At 37.7% G+C, this 19,867-nt stretch overlaps 1 protein-coding gene across 1 annotated transcript in view; it reads right to left on the reverse strand.

Annotated features, from left to right (window-relative positions):
• TRAP1 (TNF receptor associated protein 1) overlaps window positions 1-19,867 on the reverse strand; it is a 97,511-nt gene that overhangs the window by 40,986 nt on the left and 36,658 nt on the right. Inside the window, exons 3-4 of the mRNA XM_036738717.1 lie at window positions 19,410-19,492; window positions 17,981-18,121 (exon numbers count right to left, since the gene is read on the reverse strand). Coding sequence (XP_036594612.1) covers window positions 17,981-18,121; window positions 19,410-19,492 — 224 coding nt within the window. The remainder of the gene's footprint in view (window positions 1-17,980; window positions 18,122-19,409; window positions 19,493-19,867) is intronic.

Raw genomic sequence — 19,867 nt, forward strand, 5'->3', positions numbered from 1 at the left:
CAGAAACCATGATTTTCTGAATAGATTCAGAAAAAGCTTTTGACAAAATACAACATCCATTCTGATTAAAAACACTAGAAAGCATAGGAATAAATGGAGTTTTCCTTAAAATTATAAGTAGCATCTACCTAAAACCATTGGCAAGCATTATATGTAATGGGGATAAGCTAGATGCATTCCTAATAAGACAAGGGGTGAAACAAGGACGTCCATTATCACCCCTATTATTCAATTTGGTACTAGAAATGTTAGCTTTAGCAATAAAAGAAAAAGAAATTGAAGGAATTAGAACAGGCAAACAGGAACCTAAGTTATCACTCTTTGCAGATGATATGATGATTTATTTAGGGAATTCTAGACATTTCAAGTAAAAAACTACTTGAAATAATAAAAAACTTAAGTAAAGTTACAGGATATAAAATAAACCCACATAAATCCTTGGCATTCCTATATATTACTAACAAAACCCAACAGCAAGAGATAGAAAGAGAAATGCCATTTAAAGTTGCTGTAGACACTATAAAATGTATGGAAGTCTACCTGCCAAGACAAACCCAGGGCCTATATGAACATAATTATGAAACACAAATACAGTCAAATCAAAATAAATGGAAAAACATCAGTTGCTCATGGTTAGGCTGAGCTAATACAATAAAAATGACAATTTTACCTAAATTAATTTACTTATTCAGTGCCATACTAATCAAACTACAAAAAATTATTTTACCAAGCTGAATAAAATAATAACAAAATTCATTTGGAAGAACAAAAGGTCCAGAATATCAAGGGAATTAAAAAATAGAAATGCTAGGGAAGGTGGCCTAGCCATACCAGATATTAAACTGTACTACAGAGCAGCAGTCATCAAAACTACTTGGTATTGGCTAAGAAACAGAGGTGTGGATCCGTGGAATAGGTTAGGTACAAAAGATGCAACAGTCAATGACTATAGCAATCTACTCTTTGATAAACCCAAAGAATCCAGCTTCTGGGCTAAGAACTCACTATTTCACTGAAACTGCTGGGAAAATTGGAAAATGGTAGGGCAGAAACTGGGCAGAGACCAATATCTTACACCATATACCAAAATAAAGTCAAAATGGGTTCATGATTTAGGAATAAAGGCTGATACTATAAGCAATTTGGGAAAGCAAGGAATAGTTTACCTGTCAGATTTATGGAAAAGGAAAGAATTTATGACACAACAAGAAATAGAAAGCACTACAAAATGCAAAATGGATAATTTTGATTATGTTAAATTGAAAAGTTTTTGTATATAAAAAGCCAATGCAGAAAAAGATTAGGAGGGAAGCAGAAAATTGGGAGAAAATCTTTACAACTAGTATCTCTGATAAAGGTCTCATCTCTAAAATATACAGGGAACTGAGCCAAATTTATAGGAATACAAGTCATTGAGAAATAGTCAAAGGATATGAACAGGCAGTTTTCAGAGGAAGAAATTAAAGATATCTATAAGCATATGAAAAAATGCTCTAAATAACTATTGATTAGAGAAATGCAAATCAAAACAATCCTTAGATACCACATCTCTCCTGTCAGATTGGCTAACATGACAGAACAGGAAAATGAGAAATGCTGGAGAGGATGTGGGTAAATTGGAACACTGTTATATTGTTGGTGAAGTTTTGAACTGATCCAGCCATTTTGGAGAGCAATTTGGAACTATGCCCAAAGGGCTATAAAATGTGTATACACTTTGACCCAGTAACACCACTTGTAGGGCTATATCCCAAAGAGATCACACAAGTGCGAAAGGGACCCATATCCATATGTACAAAAATATTTATAGCAGCTATTTCTGTGGTAGCAAGAATTGGAAATCGAGGGGATGCCCATAAATTGGGGAATGTCTAAACAAGTTGTGGTATATAAATGTAACGGAACACTATTATGCTATAAGAAATGGGGAACATACGGACTTCATAATAACCTGGAAAGACCTACATGATGTGATGATGAGTGAGGGGAGCATAATCAGGAGAACATTGTACACAACCACAGACATATTGCTTCTGTGAAGACTAACTTTGATAGACTTGGCTCTTTTCAGCAATGCAAGGTTCAAAGACAGCTCCAAAGGACTCATGATCGAAAGAGCTATCTATATTCAGAGAATGAATTATGGAATCTGAATGCAGATTGAGGCAAACTGTTTGCTCTCTCTTTTTTCCTTTTCTTTTTTGGTTTTGTTTCTTCTTTCTCATGATTCACTCCATTGGTCATAATTCTTCTTTACAACTTGACTATTGTGTAAATAAGTTTAATGCGAAGGTATATGTAGAACACATAATGGATTCCATACCGTCTTGGGGGAGAGAGGGGAAGGGAAGATAATTTGGAACTCAAAAACTTGTGGAACTGAGTGTTGTAAACTAAAAATAAAAAAATCTAAAAAAAAAAAAAAAAGAAAAAGAAACTACTGCACTTCCCGTCTGAAGCTACCAGATGGCACTGTTCCTTACTACCAGTCATTTTTCTCAAGAAAAAAAGAGCAAACTCCAAAAGGACAAGCCTCAACAAAGAATTAGGCATTTTTTTCTACACAGGTGGACCCCCTATAGATGAGGAGGAAGCATGCCTGCCCAAGAAAATGTAGGTGCATAATGTAAAATTAAGAGGGCAAAAAATACTAATGAACCACATAATATCTTCCTGACTAGAATGAACTTTTCCAGGCCCTCAAACTGTATTTCTTTAAGAAAAGAGACCAGGCCTTGGTTTTCCTTAACAGTTTCTTTAGTGCTTTTACTACATAATCTTTTGATATACTTGTTAAGTCATATTTATGGGAATTCAGGTGTAACAACTAGGAAAAATAGATAATTTAGCCTTTATTACTGGCTTATATATTTGTAAAATATTTAGAGGAAGCTAAAGTTCACAGAAGGGACATGATTTACCAAAATATAAGAGCTACAGAGTCAGGACTACGTGACTCTAGAATGCTATACCACCCAGGACACAGCTCAAGCGTAGCGGCTCAAGCATGTTGGCTCAATTAGTGTTTGCTGAATTTCTGAAGAGGAAGAAAAATCAAAGAATTTCCCTCAAAACTGTCCAAAAGAGAAGAGAAATGATCCATGGGGGGAAAAATGATTCGGCAATCACTTCTTTCTCTAGAGACTTTAAAATAGAAGAATGTCAAAGATAAAAGTACCAAAGCAGAAGGTGAACTCAGAATGAGAGGTCTTGTTCTGACGATACCTTCAGAAAGAACTGAGCAGAGGAAGGAGCAGCAACAACTTGGATATCCGTGAGGCCAGAATGAGTCTCTACCTCATAGATGCTGTATGAAACCAATAATACTATCAGACTAAATATAGAAAGAAACTCCCAAGTTACAGATGAATTCCATTCAATCAGTACAAGAAATAACAAAAGTGTTCTGTGCATGAAAGCTGACTCAAGACAGAACCACATTCCCTCTATAATCTATACCTAACTTGTACCAAACTCACTAGAATAGGATTAAAATGATCTGGGTTCAAGCCCTCCCTCTCCACTTATCAGTTATGTGATCTTGGCAAAGTTCTTTCCCCACTTTGGTCCTCATCTACAGAATAACAGCGTTAGAGCACTAAAATAACTTTCAGTTCTAAAATTCTATGAATTCACTCTCTTTCACTTCCATATCCAATCAGTTCGGTTGCCAAGCCTGGTTGTTTCTACCTCTATAACAATTCCAACATCTATTCATAACTCTAGTTTAAGTCTTTATCATCATTCCCTTGGACTACCTGAAGTCTGAGAAGAAGCATTTAGACAAGCCATCAGGGAACCTGTAGAAATCAGGAGAGGGTAAGCAATAGTGTGAAATGGAGGTTTCAAGAGGTCAGGAAAGCAGAGAGGCAGCTAGATGGTGCAGTGGATAGAGCACTGGCCCTAGAGTCGGAAGCAGAGATGAGGCCTGAGAAAAGGCCACCGGATTTGGCAATTAAAAGATTACTAGTAACCTTGGAGTAAACAGGTGAGTGATGAGGTTGTGGAAATGAGTCTGAAAGGGGCTAAGAATGTAGTGGAGGTGAGAAAATGGAAGCAAGAAGTGTAGCTTTTTCCAAAAGTTTAGCTGAGCATGGGAAGGCAAATATTGAATAAAAGGGGACAGAAGTACCAACTGTAGGTTTTTTAAGGATGGGGTGGATCTAGGTGTGTCTGTAAGCAATAGAGAAAGAGACAGTGGATAGAGGAGATAGGATGACTAAAAGGGCCAGCTTTGGGGCTGATCTCTTCCTCTGAGTCTGCATCAAGAGGACAGTGAGAGGATGACTCAAAGCATCGAGCTGGAGAGAAGAAATGAGCTCATGACAGACAGCCTCTAACAAGTATGAACTGAGGTTTTCTGATGAGATGGAGAGGAGATTGGTTGGCTTGAGGAATACAAGGTTGGAACAGATGCTGAGAGGAGTACGATAGTTAATCGGAGAAGAGGAAAAGGACTGGCATGCAAACAGGGAAAGACTGAGATAAAAGTGTAAATTTATATATAGTGAACTCGGTAAGCACGGTTGTGTGATTTCTTTAGCGTTCAGCAATCTATGGGTAATAGCAGAGAAGGTAGATGGGAATATCTGGGATTACAGTTTAGAAAAGTATAAATGGCGACAGGACAAGAAGGCAGGAGCCTCAAGGATAACGGATAAAGCAGAATGAAAGCGGGTGATGATGGAGTCAAGACTGGAAAGGGAGGAGAACAGGCCAAAGCAAGAAGGATGATCTGGGAAAGCAGAGAGAGGTAGAAAGACTGGAGGCTGCAGGGAAGAGAGCTGGAGAAACTGTGACATTCCAGCCCATCCCTAACGAACCGTTTTTGTTGTTGTTCAGTTTTTTCTTGGCAGAGACACTGGAGTGCTTTGCTATTTCCTTCTCCAGCTCATTTTACAGACGAGGAAACTGAAGCCAGTAGGGTTAAGTGACTCGCCCGGGGTCACACAGATAGTAAGTGTCTGAGGCCAGATCTGGAAAATGAGTCTTCCTGACTCCAGGCCCAGCGCTCTATCCCCTGTGGCACCTAGCTGCCCCCTCCCAAGGAGACAAAGGCAGAAATGAGCTGTGCCAGGAAAAGGAGCTATCAAAGAGGCTCATCAGCTCTACAGGCATCTCCAAAGAGAAGATCCAGGCCAATGAAAGTCCCAAGCAAAGATGAGCTTTTTCTCCAACATCCCCTCTTGTTCCCTGCCTATTCACAGATATTTTGTTATCCCAGTGTTTTTAGTAAACTAAATTCTGCCTTAAACAGCAGGAGAAGGATAAACTCTAGAGATAAGTAATCAATGTAAAGTTAGGCAAAGATCCCGCCCCCTTCCTAAATATTATTAATTTTCCTAACTAGGGGGTTCAGAGAGACTGTGACTGAACTCTTAACTTTCTGTCTAAAATAAACTTGCTAGGGAGAAACTATAATATAGATTTCAGAAGCCATTATATTTCCCTCTAAGCTTAAAATGAATTAATATTGCTTCTGAGTATTATAAATTGAAGACAGAGAGTAGAGTTGGAAGGGGTGAGATGTGACTAAGAGGTATAATCAGGTAGAGAAATTTCAGAGTTATGGAGAGTAGAAGTTGGATCAGTTGTAATGAGATCAAGTCTATTCCTGTTATTGATAACGTTGGCATTACGTTTTAGATACACTTATGATATTAAAGACTCCTTTATTCCTGTTTCCTAGTATTTTTTAACAGAAATAGGTGTTGTATCTCATCAAAAGTTTTGTCTGCAACTAAATGATGAAATAATTTTGTTGTTCTTGTTATTAACGTAGTGTGTTGTATTGATAGTTTTCCTAGTATTGAACCAATCCTAAATTTCTAGTATAAATTCAACCCAGTCATAATGTATAATCTTTCTTGGTGTTGCATTCTCTCAAGAGAAATAATGAAAATAAGAGAGAAGGAAGGGGGCCTAACAATATCATTTCTCAAACTATATTGCAAAGCATTCATCATAAAAACAATTTGATACCAGTTAAGAAACAGAAAAGTCATTCCGTGAACAGATTTGGTATATAACATACAGAAGCCTAGTGTGTGATTACACAAAAACTCAAGCTTACTGAGGTAAGAACTCACTATTAACCAAAAACTGCTAAAAAACTGGCAGTCTAGCAAAAATTAGGTATCGATCAACAACTCAGACCATATATACCAAGATAAGCTCCAAAGAGTGAGATCGTAAACAAACTAGAGGAACAAGGATGAAATTATCTTTCAGGTCTATGGTTATGGAAATAGTTTAGGACCAATAAGAGATACAGAAGATCACAAAAGATAAAATGGACGATTTTAATTACATAAAATTTAAAAGTTTTTCCATAAACAAAACCAGTGCAGTCAAAATTATAAAGGAAACGGGTAACTGGGGAGGGAGGGGTGAGGAATTCTTTGCAGTGAGTTTGTCTGCTATGTATGGAACTGATTCAAATTTATAAAAATAAGAGCTATTCCCCAACTGATAGTCAAAGGATTTGAGCAAGAAGTTTTCAAAAAAAGAAATTCAATCTATCAATAGCCAGATAAAAATGCTTCTCATCACTAACAATTAGAGAAATTAAAACTCAAACAATTATGAAGTTCCACCTCAAAGACAAGATTGGCAAAGATGACAAAAAAAACCAGAAAATGGCAAGCATAGGCACGGTTATGGAAAAACAGGGACATTGCTGCACTGCTTGTAGAGCTATGAGCATGCCCCCAAAGTTACCAAACTGGGCAAAAATACGTGTTGTGGTGGCAAAGAATCGTATGTACAAAAATATCGTGCAGTGGCAAACAACTGGAAACTAAGGAGGTACCCATCATTTAGGGAAAAATAATTAATTTAATTTTTAAAAAGAAAGACATCAGAACTCTGATCAATGCAGTGATCAATACTGACTCCAGATTACTAGTGGTAAAACACATGTTATCAGTCACGGCCAACCTGTTGGTTTGTGTTGCTTAATTACGCTTGTTTGCTATAAGAAAGCACACTAATTGGAGTGGGGAGGAAAGGTTACTAGGAAGTTAACAGTGAAAAGCTATCACAAAGTCATCTATATGTCTGGTTAAAGTGGAAACATAAAAAGTCCCACTCAGCCCAGGTGTCCCCCCAAAACACTGCAGCAATAATAAAAAAGGGCACTAGAGGAAAAGTGGCCAATAAAATCATAGGGAACTACCATTAAGATTCCCCATTCAGTCCAGAACTGCACCAAGATAGCCAAAAGCTTTCTAGAGTTCTAAGCAGTATTACAATGGAACTAGGATGTAAAGTCAGTCCAATCAAGAGCCTTGGGGAATTAATTAGCAATGCTTCTAGTCCAGTGTCCTCAGACTTTTTCCTAGGAAACATCTCTTGTGGAGATGAAGTCAAGCAATTGTTCCTGCAGGAGGTACTGCCACAGCTACTAAAGACCTAGAAAAAACATTCTTGCCACTAAAGTCCTCGGCACAGTCGAATGATTTATTAACATAAGAAACTGATATGATTTTATCAGTGCAGCTAATAGTATAGAAAAAGCATTAACATCTGCTTTATCACTGCACTCTAAGGACCACAGGACTTTTCCACCTGACTTGCAAATGAAAACTTCAAGTTGCAAACCTGTATCTTATCTCCCCACGTTAGATGATCCCCTAGAGAGCAGGAGTTTCTCTTACTTTTTTATTTGTATTTCCAGGGCTTTGCAAAGAGTAAGCATTTAACATATCCTTCCTTCACTCATTCATTCACCGAATCACTGATAAAGAGAGAGCAAGTAGCTTACAGCATCTCCAATGTGACCTGTCAGAGATAAGGTAGAGACTAGAAGGCTGGCAGGCCAGTGCTGCAGGGAGACAAGGCCAGAAAATGTATTCAAGCCTTGTGTTCTCCCAAAATTCTTAAGTCAGCACTCTTCTTTGAGCCTCAGTTTGAGGGTGTCTGCCCACCCTGTAAGAGAATACACAGTGTCTGGGCAGGTACATCAAGGGGCCTTCCAAGAAGTTTTAGACCAGTATAGTCTTCCACATGATGCTGGGAGCCTGTCAGTGCCACACAAGGGGATAGAAGGCCTGGTTGAGATTGCCCAAGAAGTCAGAGACAAGACAGAGGCGTGGACCTTTTACCTACCTTGGACCAACAACATGACAAGGAAGCAGAAGTCAGAGACTACAGCACAGGGTAAGGCCTGGTTCCAGCCATCTTATCTACATAAGACTAGAGAAGAAAGGATCTGGAAGGGACTGACATTGGCATAAAAATTCAACCCAAGAACTATGCCCCAGAGAAAAGTAAACAGAAGAAAACTCTGACTACAATGAAGAAAGCCTGTGGCATAAAAGAAGCCCAAGGAATGGAAACGTATGCAATGGAAATACACAAGCTAATAAGTTAACTTAGGATGAGCAGCTCCACTTTGTTCTTAAGTCTCTATTCTATAACTAAGTACTTGTTATGTTAGCTGTTTTTCTGCAATAAGCACTTCAGTGGTAGTTTTAAAATGATGCCAGATGCATGGGTCTGGTCTTTAGCCAGAACCACAAAAATCCACCAGAATGACAGGTATCAGTCAGCTCCTAGTTCATGACTAGTACAGACACTTTGCTCCCCACGCTTGGAAATCTGAATATCTGTGTTTGCTCAAGCAGCAGTGATGATCGACAGACCTTGCCATCTCAGACAGAGACATGGAGAGCCTCTGGCTGGGCAGAGGACCTTTCTGTAAGCATCCAATAGGAGACGCTGACTGAAACTTTTAGGAACCAGGGTGATGGTTTGTTCTGAGAGGGGCTGACACTTAGACTGTTGAACAGTCTAAACAGTTTGATTGTATTCACTGATGATGGTGTCTTATGGGTGTATCAAATAAGCCTATGTAACAGTAAATCAGTTTTACATGGCTACCACATGTTAGAACATATTAAAAACCTACTTTTCAGTTTCCCTATAAACTTTAGGAAATATTTCTCTGGCCTAAAAACCCTTTCTAGATTCATCTCCTCAGGTGGGTTGGGACAAAGAAAGGGAAGGAAATTAGCATTTATACAGCACCTACTACGTGCCAGGCACTGTACTAAGTGCTTTTACAAATACTATCTTATTTGACTCTTTCAACAACCCTGGGTGGAAACTGAGGGGAAAAGAAGTTAAATGACCTGCTCCAGAAGTGTCGCACAGCTAGTGAGTGTCTGAGGCCAGATTTGAACTCTGGTTTTCCTGACTCCAGGCCCAGTGTTCTATTTACTGTGCCAGCAGCTGCCTAGCAAAACAAGGAGGAAAAAGAACAGGTCTTTCTAAAGGAAATGGAGTAAGAATGGAAACCAAACTTTAAACAGAGTACAGCTTGTCTTGGTAAAATTCTGGCCTTCCTCATTCCCTGAAGCAATCTGAGCTATGGCTTACCAAGAAGCAGAGTCTTCTTCTCAATTCAGAACAGATTAAATTAATAGTCAGAGGAAACAGGTCCCTTTGATTACTCAGTAGAACAGGAGGATAAGAAAGGAAAATAAAGGAATAAAGTAGTGATTATTGTTCTGGAATGTTAAACCCCAAACTGCATTTTAACCTATTATTATCTTTTATTCAAGATTCTTATAAATGTTACCTCAGATAATCTTGGGGTAGAAGAACAAGGTTAAGAGCATTGGAGGGGACCGACTATGCTTGTTTAGTCATCTCCAGGCTACACATGTATGAATACTAGACTGATGTTAAATAAAATTGTTTGTGGAAAACTTGTGCCTAAAAAACAGAGTATTAATACTTTTCTTCAACAAAGGTAACCTACCCAGAAGAAGAGAGTAACTCCCCTAATAAATTTAAGAACAGTCTCAGGGAAAAAAAAAATGGCTTAGCCACATGGACCTGAAGAGTAGATGAAAGAAACGTCAAACTGAAAACAACTGGGAAGTGCCATAGAATAGATCCAGAGCTTCTAAGTTAAAGACAAAAATACTGTGAGCAAAAGGAAAAAGAAGTTCATTTCTCAAGGACATGTAGTCAGATCACATAAGACGATGCTGCGACTACTAAAAAGCAGAAGAACTCTTGGAATACAACATTGAGTGTACACACACATACACATACATGCACATATGCGTACACATGCACGCACACACATCCTGCCCCCCAAAAGGTTTATAACCAAGAATAGTATATTCTGAAAAACCGAGTATAATTCTACAGGAGGAAAACAGTGTAGCTTTAAAAGGAGTGAATTTTTAGATATTTCAGATGAAAAGACCAGAGCTAGGTAAAAGCTGTGAAATGCAAACAATGGAGACAATAAAGGGCTGGAAAGGTAAATACATTTAATCGCAGAAGAACAGATGTGTCAACTGATGCAAAAAATTTTTACTTTGAAATAAAAATTTTCAGCCTACTATCTCTCTTTTCTTTACCTTATGGATATAAAAAAATTGCACTGTGGTGAGACAGTCTGATGATCCTTTGGAATATTCTTAAATTGGGCTTTCTAGTGTTAAGCAATTGGAAGAGGTTATATCTAAATGGAGAAGAGAAACATCCCTACAGAAATCCACACTCCTTCATTGCGAATAAAGACAACTTAGGGTTTGGGGGTAGTTTTGTTCTGTTTTAAAAAGAAAAAATTGAAAAGGGAAAAGCAATACACTAGGGAAGAAACTAGGAAAAAGTGTGGGTGTGGGTGTGCAGGATTTACTAATTACTCACAAATGAGGTTTACCAGAATAAGAGTATACAAAACATAGAGAAGGGGGTGTGGGGAATGGGACTCTCTTAACTGAACTAGGCAGAAGAAAATGAGCCCATAGTCTGGTATAAAAACATATTACAAGGAGAATGGGAGGTAGAGAATAGATGAGAAAGGAAGACAAGCTTAAGTGGGAAAGAATAGTCACAAGTAAGACAAACTTCAGCTCTACTGGGCAGGTCTTAAATGGGGTGGGGGTGAGGAGAGATGTTAAAAAGAGAAAAAAAAAAGTAAAAACTAGTGAAAGAAAAAAAATTGTGATCTGAGCCTTGTCCAAGTGAGAAGAGGAAGCACAGAAAAGTTGCAAAATGGAACACAAAGCAGAATTAAACAATTTTTCTATGATAATCCTTTTTATTTTGATCTACTGTGATTTTATATTGATCATTTTTAAATTTCTGTTGCCTAAAACATTTTTTTTGTTAGTCTTCTCAAGAAACCAATTTTTTAGTGTCTTTCCAATTTACCTATTTTCTCTAATTTTCGAGATTTCCCCTTTCATGCTTATTTCTGGTTTATTTTTCACTTTTAAAATTCCTCCAATTTTGCATCCTGTTCATTGTCTACTTTGTTCATGTATTTGGGGGGTAAGATGATACGATTTTTCCTCTAAGGACTACTTTAGCTGCTTCGCAGAAATACTGGTGTGTCGTCTTGACATTTATCATTGTCTTTCCCAGTCGTTAGTCATTTATGTGATTCGTTCTTTGACTTGCTGAGGATGCCATTAAATCTTTAAGTCCGAGTCTTTTGCTTGTGCTCCCCATGGTCATTATTTTTACTATGGTGTGATGGTGTTAAGGCAATGGGTAAACGAGAAGATCTTTCCCAGCCATTTGAATAGGCCTAAGGTGGGGCTCCAGGTGGGGCCAAAGAAGGGAGGTCTGATCACATCCTTGCTCCCAAGTAGGCCCAAAACCCCTATCTATTAGGTGCTAAGCCGATGTGGGCATGAAGCCCCCAGGGTCCTAAGGGGAGGTGCTAAGACCAGAGCCAATAGTAGCAGCCTAAGTTCTGGTCACTCAGACAACATTCTAGTGGACTGGATGATGTCTAATGACTGTATAAAAAGAGAGAACACCGCTTAGAGACTGAGATGTGGTGGAGGCAGAAGAAGGAGAAGCAGAAGCAGCAGCAGCGGCAGAAGCCGAAGCCAAAGCGCTAATGAGAGCAGGACTGACCCACATGCAGACCGCAGAGTGCTGAGCAAGGGCTTGAGGCCAGTGACTAATCTTCTTACTGGAGGGCCCTAGCATTGGCTGGGGGGGGGCAGGGGGGGAGCAGCGGGAGCACGAATATGATTTGGCTTACTGTCATCATGTTTTTCTGTAACCTCCTGGCTACTTTTGTGAGGCAGAGTTATTGGGCCTGGAAGCTTCTGGCCAGGATATTGAATTGGGGACACTGGTCCGTACGTCTGCTACTTTGGAGCTTGGATAAATGCTTTAATTCCTCTGCCTTCTACTTAGAGAATTCCTTATATCCTAGGATTCTGAATCATTCAGGAATATTTATGATTTTCTTTGAAATCATGAATTCTGTCTTCATGCTATAGATGGTCTACAAAGCACATGCTCAAAACTTTTGCTTTTTAAAATTTATTTATATATTCTCTGTGGTAGAGTAGATGGTTGATCTTTACAAAGGTGCCATGTGGTACTGAAAAATATGTATATCCTTTAATGCTCCCATTCATTAGATATCATAAATCTTTCAGTTCTAAATTCTCCAACAGTTTTTCAGCTCCATATTTTCCTTTTGCTTTTCTTTCTGTTAGTCTATCCAGCTCCAAGGCAGGAACATTAAAGGTTCCTACTACTTCTGTGTTAGTATAGCATTCAGTGCATATTTCTTTTATATCAATATTGGTTCACTGTATAAGGTTTCTCTAAGGATAATGTAATTTCTTTGTTTCCTTCTGTTGATATATCATGAATTATTAATTTTCCTTTGCCCAATAGCATAATTGTAATTCTTGTTTTTCTGGATTTAACACATGGTAATTTTCTTCTAACCTCAGATTCTCTTTTCTCTCTCAGTTAATTCAAAATCTCCTTTCCTATCCTCTCCAATTGCTTCTATTTGTTAGCATTTCTTTTTTCTGTGCCTTTTTCTAAGCAGTCTTTCCTCATTAATTTTCTTCATTAATATGTCGTTTATTAAAAAAACACACCTGAAACACACAAGATATAAAACTGGAACAGAATTTATTATGCTTGCTTCAGGCAAATTAAGAAAACAAAGGAATGGCAATCATGATTTCTGGCCAGGCAACAGCAAAAACAGATATAGTTAAGAGATAAGCACCTGAATCACACTATGTTTAAAGGTACCAGAGATAACGAAATAATATATAAATTCAAAATATATGCACGAGTGGAATTGTTTCTAAGTCAAGTGTTCTTAACTTGAAGTATACTGACCCCAAAAGCATCCATGGATAGATTTCAGGGGGCCTGTGAACTTGGATGGGAAAAAAATTACTTTGTTTCAATATAATTGGTTTCCTTTGTAATACTATTCATTTTATTTTATGCATTTAAAAATACTATTGAGAAGAGGTTCATCAGACAGCCAAGGGTCCATGACACAAAAAGGTTAAGAACCCCCAAAGATCTAAATACGAGATGGAAAAAAATCTAATCAAATTAGGAGGAAGACAGTAAATCTTAAAGAATATGGGTCAAATAAATCATAGAAACAATAGACTAATTTCATTAAAAAAAAAAACAATTAAGAGACAGTATACCACAACTTCTGAGATACAGCCAAATCAGTCATTAAGAGAAAATTTATATCTGAAAATAATTTCATTAACAAAGACAGAAAAAAAATATAAAAAAAAATTACAATAATCAGAGGAAAATAAAATTAAAAACAAAAAAAATTAACTGATAAAAACTTTCTTTGAAAACAAAAATAAAGAGTAACTTTGGATAACTTGATTCAAAAAAGGAGGAAAAAATGCACCAATATAACAATTATAAATATCACAATGACCACCCAGCACAAAATCACTTCATAGATGGTCCTTAAGAGCTACTATGACTGAAAAACTCATTATCCTGTGTCCAAGGTGGTGAAGAAACTCTCAAGAGTTTAGGCTGGTGTTCAAATGACAAACATCTGGTCTCTTATTAGACCTATACCCCTTCCTAAACCTTCAATCCCTCCTATCCCTGAGTACTTTCACAGTAATTACCTTTACTCTAAATTCACTTTCTTCCCTTCCCAATTTCAATCCTATAGTTGTTTAAACCTACACTACCCTTTAATGTCCAATCCCTCGCTCCTTTGTTCTTTATCAACACTTATGCCTTGTCAAACTTCAACTCTGAATTCAATGTCACCACGTTATCGTTCTACTCCTACTTACATGCGGCTGAACAGAGACAGAGGAAATCCTATAAGAAAAACAACTATGAAAAACTTGTGAACTCTGATTAGTGCAATGACAAACTGTGAGTCCAGAGTACCAAAATGAAACACAGTATTTACCTCCTGACAAAGAGAATGCAGAACAAGAAGAATATGGGAATTTGTTTTGCTAGGATATACTTATTTATTATTATTATTATATTAATATTATATTATTATCATATATTCTTTTTTAAAGAAAGTATAATAAGGGGAGCAGGAGGGGGGATAAATGCTTGTAAAACTTTTATTAAAGAGGGGAAAGAGAACAGAATGAAAGGAACACAATAAAAGTCAGAAAGAAGGAGAGAGGTGCTAGAACTTGCTACTTCTCATAAGTTGAGTTATGTAAATATGCAAACATGGGAGGAAGGAGTAGAAAGCAGGCATCAAATTAACTTGATTCTTATCTGAAAAGGACACACACAAAAAGTTTGGTTTAGAAATATGTCAGATTCAACAGGTCAACAATCAGGGGTGAAGGTGCTGGGGGCATTAAGAGAAAACTTCCTAGTCTTGAAAGAGGCAATAAAAGAAGGGGGAAGGGAGGGGAGAGAATAGAGCCAAGAACCAGAATCTAAGGGGGTGTTGGAATGGCTGGACAAACTGTAGCAAACAAATGTAATAGAGTATTACTAAACTGTAAAAAACGATGAAAGAGATTATTTTAGAGATTTCTAGGTAATATAAAGCAACACAGGGGGAAGTGAGCAGAATCATGAGAAAAATTTGTACAAGAAAAACTATACTATAAGGAAAAACAGCTTTGAAATTCTGATGAATGCAATAATCAACGATGTTCTCTATGATGAAGCACATTTTACAGATGTGACAGAGAGGTAATGGACTTAAGATGTAGAAAGAGACGTACATGTCTGGATATAGTCACTATGTGGATTCATTTTGTTTGACTACATGTTTTCATTGTAAGAGATTTTTTGTTGTTGCTTTCTATTTTTTAAAGGGGTGGGAGGAGTTAGAAATCCTGATGCCCCCCAAAGGGGGCCATTTTTTAAAATGTACAGAAGAGAACAGAAAGAAATAGGGCAGTTTTGAAAGTAATGTGTGTGATTTAAGTGCTTTTTTAAAAAGCCAGTGGTCTGAAATGGAGATCTGTAGTTTCATATATATAGTCCCCTTTATATTCTGCTATGTATATAGAAATGCTCTTTTTTGGTATTTAAGTTCAAAACTAAGATTTAAAAAAAATCAACCTGACAAATATAAAGTAGAGGTGTAGCAGCTTGTATTAGCTCTGAAAGCCTATTATTATATTTTCTGTGAGTATTTATACCTTAGCAGTCAACAATTGCTAAAAATCCGAGCTTGATTTATTGTTTTGTTGATAGGACAAAATTGAGAAAGTGATGGAGAAAAAGTTAATATAATGCAAATTAAAGTAAAAAACGTGTGGAGAACCAATTGTTAAATATTTGTTAGAACACCACTAGCAGTTTGTTTTTTAAAATATCTGAACTATCAGCCCTCTATGATTTCACAGTGTGCGATGGCAGTTAAAAAAGGTAATACAACCTTGAACTATATTGTGAGGCATCAAGTCCAGGACTAGGAAGGTGATTTCATCATACCCTACCATGGCCAGACCACATCAGGAGAACAATAGTTCAGCACTGGGAGGGCTCTGATGAACTGGAAAGCATTCAGAGGAAGCCGACCAACACAGTAAAAGGTCTCGGAATGTTCAGCTTAAAGAGAAAAAAACTTAAGGGACCCATGATAGCTGTATTTAAGTATTTGAAAAGCGGGCACATGAAGGAGGGATTCAGCTTGCTCTACTACATTCCAAAGCACAGAACCAGGAACATCACATGAAAGTTACAGAGAGGTAAATTTAGGCCTGATGTCAAGGAAAACTTCCTAATGATTTGAGATATATGGAAGAGGAAATGGTATTGGGTATTCCTGCACTGGATTAAACAAAGGCTAGATGACTCTTCTAAGATCTATTCTATCTCAATTGCTGTTTCATTATATATCTAAACAAATCATTACTTTTGTCCCTCCAACACTAAGAGAAGATTTTCTTTTTGATGTCACAACTTTATCAAAGTCAAAATGGAAAGGAATTTACAAAACTGGACAAAATACAACTGGAAGAGCAAGAATTTGAAGTGATTAGCTAGGGAAAAAAGTAGGAATGAAGATGGAATACTACACTCTCAAACCTCAAACTATATTTTAAAGGAGTAATCATCAAATTATCTGGTACTACTTAAAAATAGAAATGTAGGATCAGTGGAGCAAACAAAATTAGCAAGCGCATAAAACAGCTGAACGAAACCCAGTGTTTGAGAAAACTCTTTGATTCAGGAATGACTAAACAAATTGTGGTACACGAATGTAATGGAAATATTAGTAGGCCAGAAGAAATAATGAATTTAAAGTATGGAAAATCTTAATGAACTGATGCAAAGTGAAGTAATCAGAACCAGCAAAACAATATAAGCAATGAATATACAAATGAGTTTCAGAGAGGCAGTGCCTACCAGGTGCCAGCACCGTGCTAAGCATTTTGCTATCACTGATGAAATCTACGTAAGTCATATGTAAAATGTAAAAAGACACAGAGAAATGCTTCAAATGTGTTTGGCAGATCCTCTCTGGAGGATCTATGAGAGAACATGAACAGGAATCACACAGGTTGAAAAAGCAGAGATGATTTAGATCTATGATGATGAAGAGAATGCCCAGAAATTCAGAGGTGGAGAACCTGCGGCTTTGAGGCCACATGTGGCCCTCTAGGTCCTCAAGTATTTTGGGGTTGAATTAAAATGTATTTGAATAGTCAGCCAAGCTGCCAGTGCATGAGAAAGCAGTACAGTCCTACTTTCCCCATTACTACTCCAGCAAAAACTGTCAGACCAAGTAGTGATTAGGAAATCTAAGGAAAAACCAGAATGGGGGCAAGTGACTGGAGCAGGAGCTATGGAAAGGTGTAGTCCAGGATTACACACTCAGCCTTGGACCTAGTCCACACTATGGGACCTCCCAGAAGGGCCGGTACTGCAGAATTAGCCCTGGAGCTGAACCCTGGTTTGAGGACATAGTTAAACAAGTGGTACCTCCGGAGTGGATTGGGGGACTTAAACCAAGAACAGGGTCAGGCCAGCAGGGTGATACCTCTGAACCTGATGTACCTTTTAGCTAGCTGATCAGGGATGGGACCTACTGTTGTTTACTAAAGCACTACCTTCAGCTGTGTTGCATGTATACAAGGCTTTCTGGACCCCACAAAGGCTAGGACAGGGGTAGGGAACCTGAAGTTTCATGGTCACACGTGACCCTCTAGTCCTCAAGTGCGGTCATTTGACTGAATCCAAACTTCACAGAACAAAATGCCCTTAATAAAATGATTTGTTCTGGACTCAGTCGAAAGGCTGCACCCAAGGACCTACAAGGCTACATGTGGCATCAAGGCTGCAGGTTCCCCACCCCTGGCCCAGATCAATGGGCAATCAAATTAAAAAAAAATGAGGGTAAGAGTTACTAACTAGCTGTGCCATCTTGAACAAGTCAGTTAACCTTTCTAAGCCAGTTTCTTCACCTGAAAATAAGAAAGGTGGATCTGACTCAATTTAGTTTAGGCGACATTATTTGATACCTACTATGTCCAAGGTACCATGCTTGGGTTCTAAGATCCTATACTCCTATCAATTGAGAACGAAAAAGTAGGATGTCTACTCTCTGAAATTAATAAGTAAAATATGTCCACTGGCTATAATGTACCACGTGTCCCTCCATGATATTTTTATAGATATTACCCACTAGAAGGGCTGAAAGGGAAGGAGAGATGATTTCTCTAATTATACAAGACTGGGTAAAGGAGGATACCTGGATTGTGATGGTGCCTTTCTCAACATCTGTCTGCAAGTGAATCTCCATTTCTGGCAATGTCTGGCCCTCTGAAATCAGCTTATGGCGCAATTTTTCCAAGGCGTCACTACTATTGGAGATCAGTTCTCGTATAAATACCTATTGAAAGGGAGATAAAATGGAAGTAACCTGTAGTGAACACTGCAATACTTAGTTATTACAATTAAAACCATTAAAGAATTGGAAATAATAATCCCAGCATGCTTTGGTTCTTTGAACATAGGGGTTTTCCTGACTTTCTAATTATAAAGAGGTTTCTCAAAGCAGTTCCACAAAACCCTTTCTTCAGGAGGGATAAATAGAGTCATGACATGGAATCTTTTCTGAATTTCTAAAGCCAAAAGTTATGGAACTGTCATGTAAAATTCTAAAATCAAAGGTAAATGCTATCATGGAATTTTTTTTTTTTTACAATACCCTATCTCTTCTAAAGAATAAAGAAAGAAATGTTCACTGCTTCTTTTTCAAACAGTGAGTTTCAATTAAGTATCTCTATAAACTGAAATCAACTGTATTCTACAAACATATGTAGGACTTATTACAAATCTATTATCAGGGACAACTGAAAACAAGTCTATGCAGACTTCACTTTGCAAATACATGTGATACAAAATTACATAAAGTACACAGAGGGTGTAATTTAACCTCAAGTAGAACTGAATCTAGGGTAAATGGAGGTACTTAAAATAGTGCTTTATGCAATAATATTTCTTTTAAGATCCCCTCCTCTTTACCATATACATGTCTTACCCTTCCATTTTACTCCTCTCTGTAACCCAGTATTCAATTATGTATCTCTGGACAGCAGTAACTGGCTATATATATATATATATATATATATATATATATATATATACATATTTATGACTCTTCTAGTCTTCATTTCTTAAGTATTCTGGCTGCCCTATGAGAATTCTAAGCTCCTCAGAGACCTTGTTACTTGGTAATACAGCACGTAATAGGTCTTCCATAAAGATGGCTCATTGGCTGATTTTTAAGCAATAACCTCAAAAATATCCAAAACTTAGGGTAGTTAAGGTAGGCAGCCCATTTACTAACCATAATGTACACCAAGAACTATCCACAATGGAATTTTAATTACTTTGGACTTAAATGAGCACAACTCCTAATCACCCCAATTCACATGTCAAGGGGATTTATTGATTTAAATTGTCAACAAAATAAAAGTTATTTCCAGAGTCAACCTATGCAAAGGACCACCTGGGTGTATTTATCTGTGAAACCAGAAAGAGATTTCTGTTTAAAGGACTCTGGTAACTGCCCAGAGTTCAGTCCATTCTCATAAGTAAAATACTATCTGGCCTTCCTCAGAATTGTATAAAAATGTAGCTTTGCCAACAGTGGGAGTGACTGACAGATACGATACCTCCTTCTCTGAGTACAAGGACCGAGCAACAATATCCAAAAGCTTCTTGGTCTCAGCCTGGAACTCGTGCTTGGAGATGGCACCTAGGAAGGGATCACACACACAGCCACTAAGATCTAACTCCTATTTCCTGAAAGGACATATAAAAAGGATTGGGGAGGGGGTGATTTTTTATGATTTTTGCTATTCTTTTTTTAAACAGTAAATGGTATGAAGGAAGTCAATGGACGTTTTCAGGAACGTATAACTTGTGGGTAAGTCTTACTGGTAAGGAAGTCCTACAAAATTTTCCCACCTTGATCAGTGGACTCGGGCTTTCTAAGGCTCCTTTTTACACAACAGAGTGAAAAAAGAAACTTGGTCGGTAGCTATGTCCCAATTAATGCAAATAATTCACTCCCCTGAAGTGACTGCATTATTTGAAGTCACACTGCATATTACCATTGGGTGGCCTGGAA

Source organism: Trichosurus vulpecula, chromosome 9 (assembly GCF_011100635.1).
Source record: "Trichosurus vulpecula isolate mTriVul1 chromosome 9, mTriVul1.pri, whole genome shotgun sequence".
NCBI lineage: Eukaryota > Metazoa > Chordata > Mammalia > Diprotodontia > Phalangeridae > Trichosurus > Trichosurus vulpecula.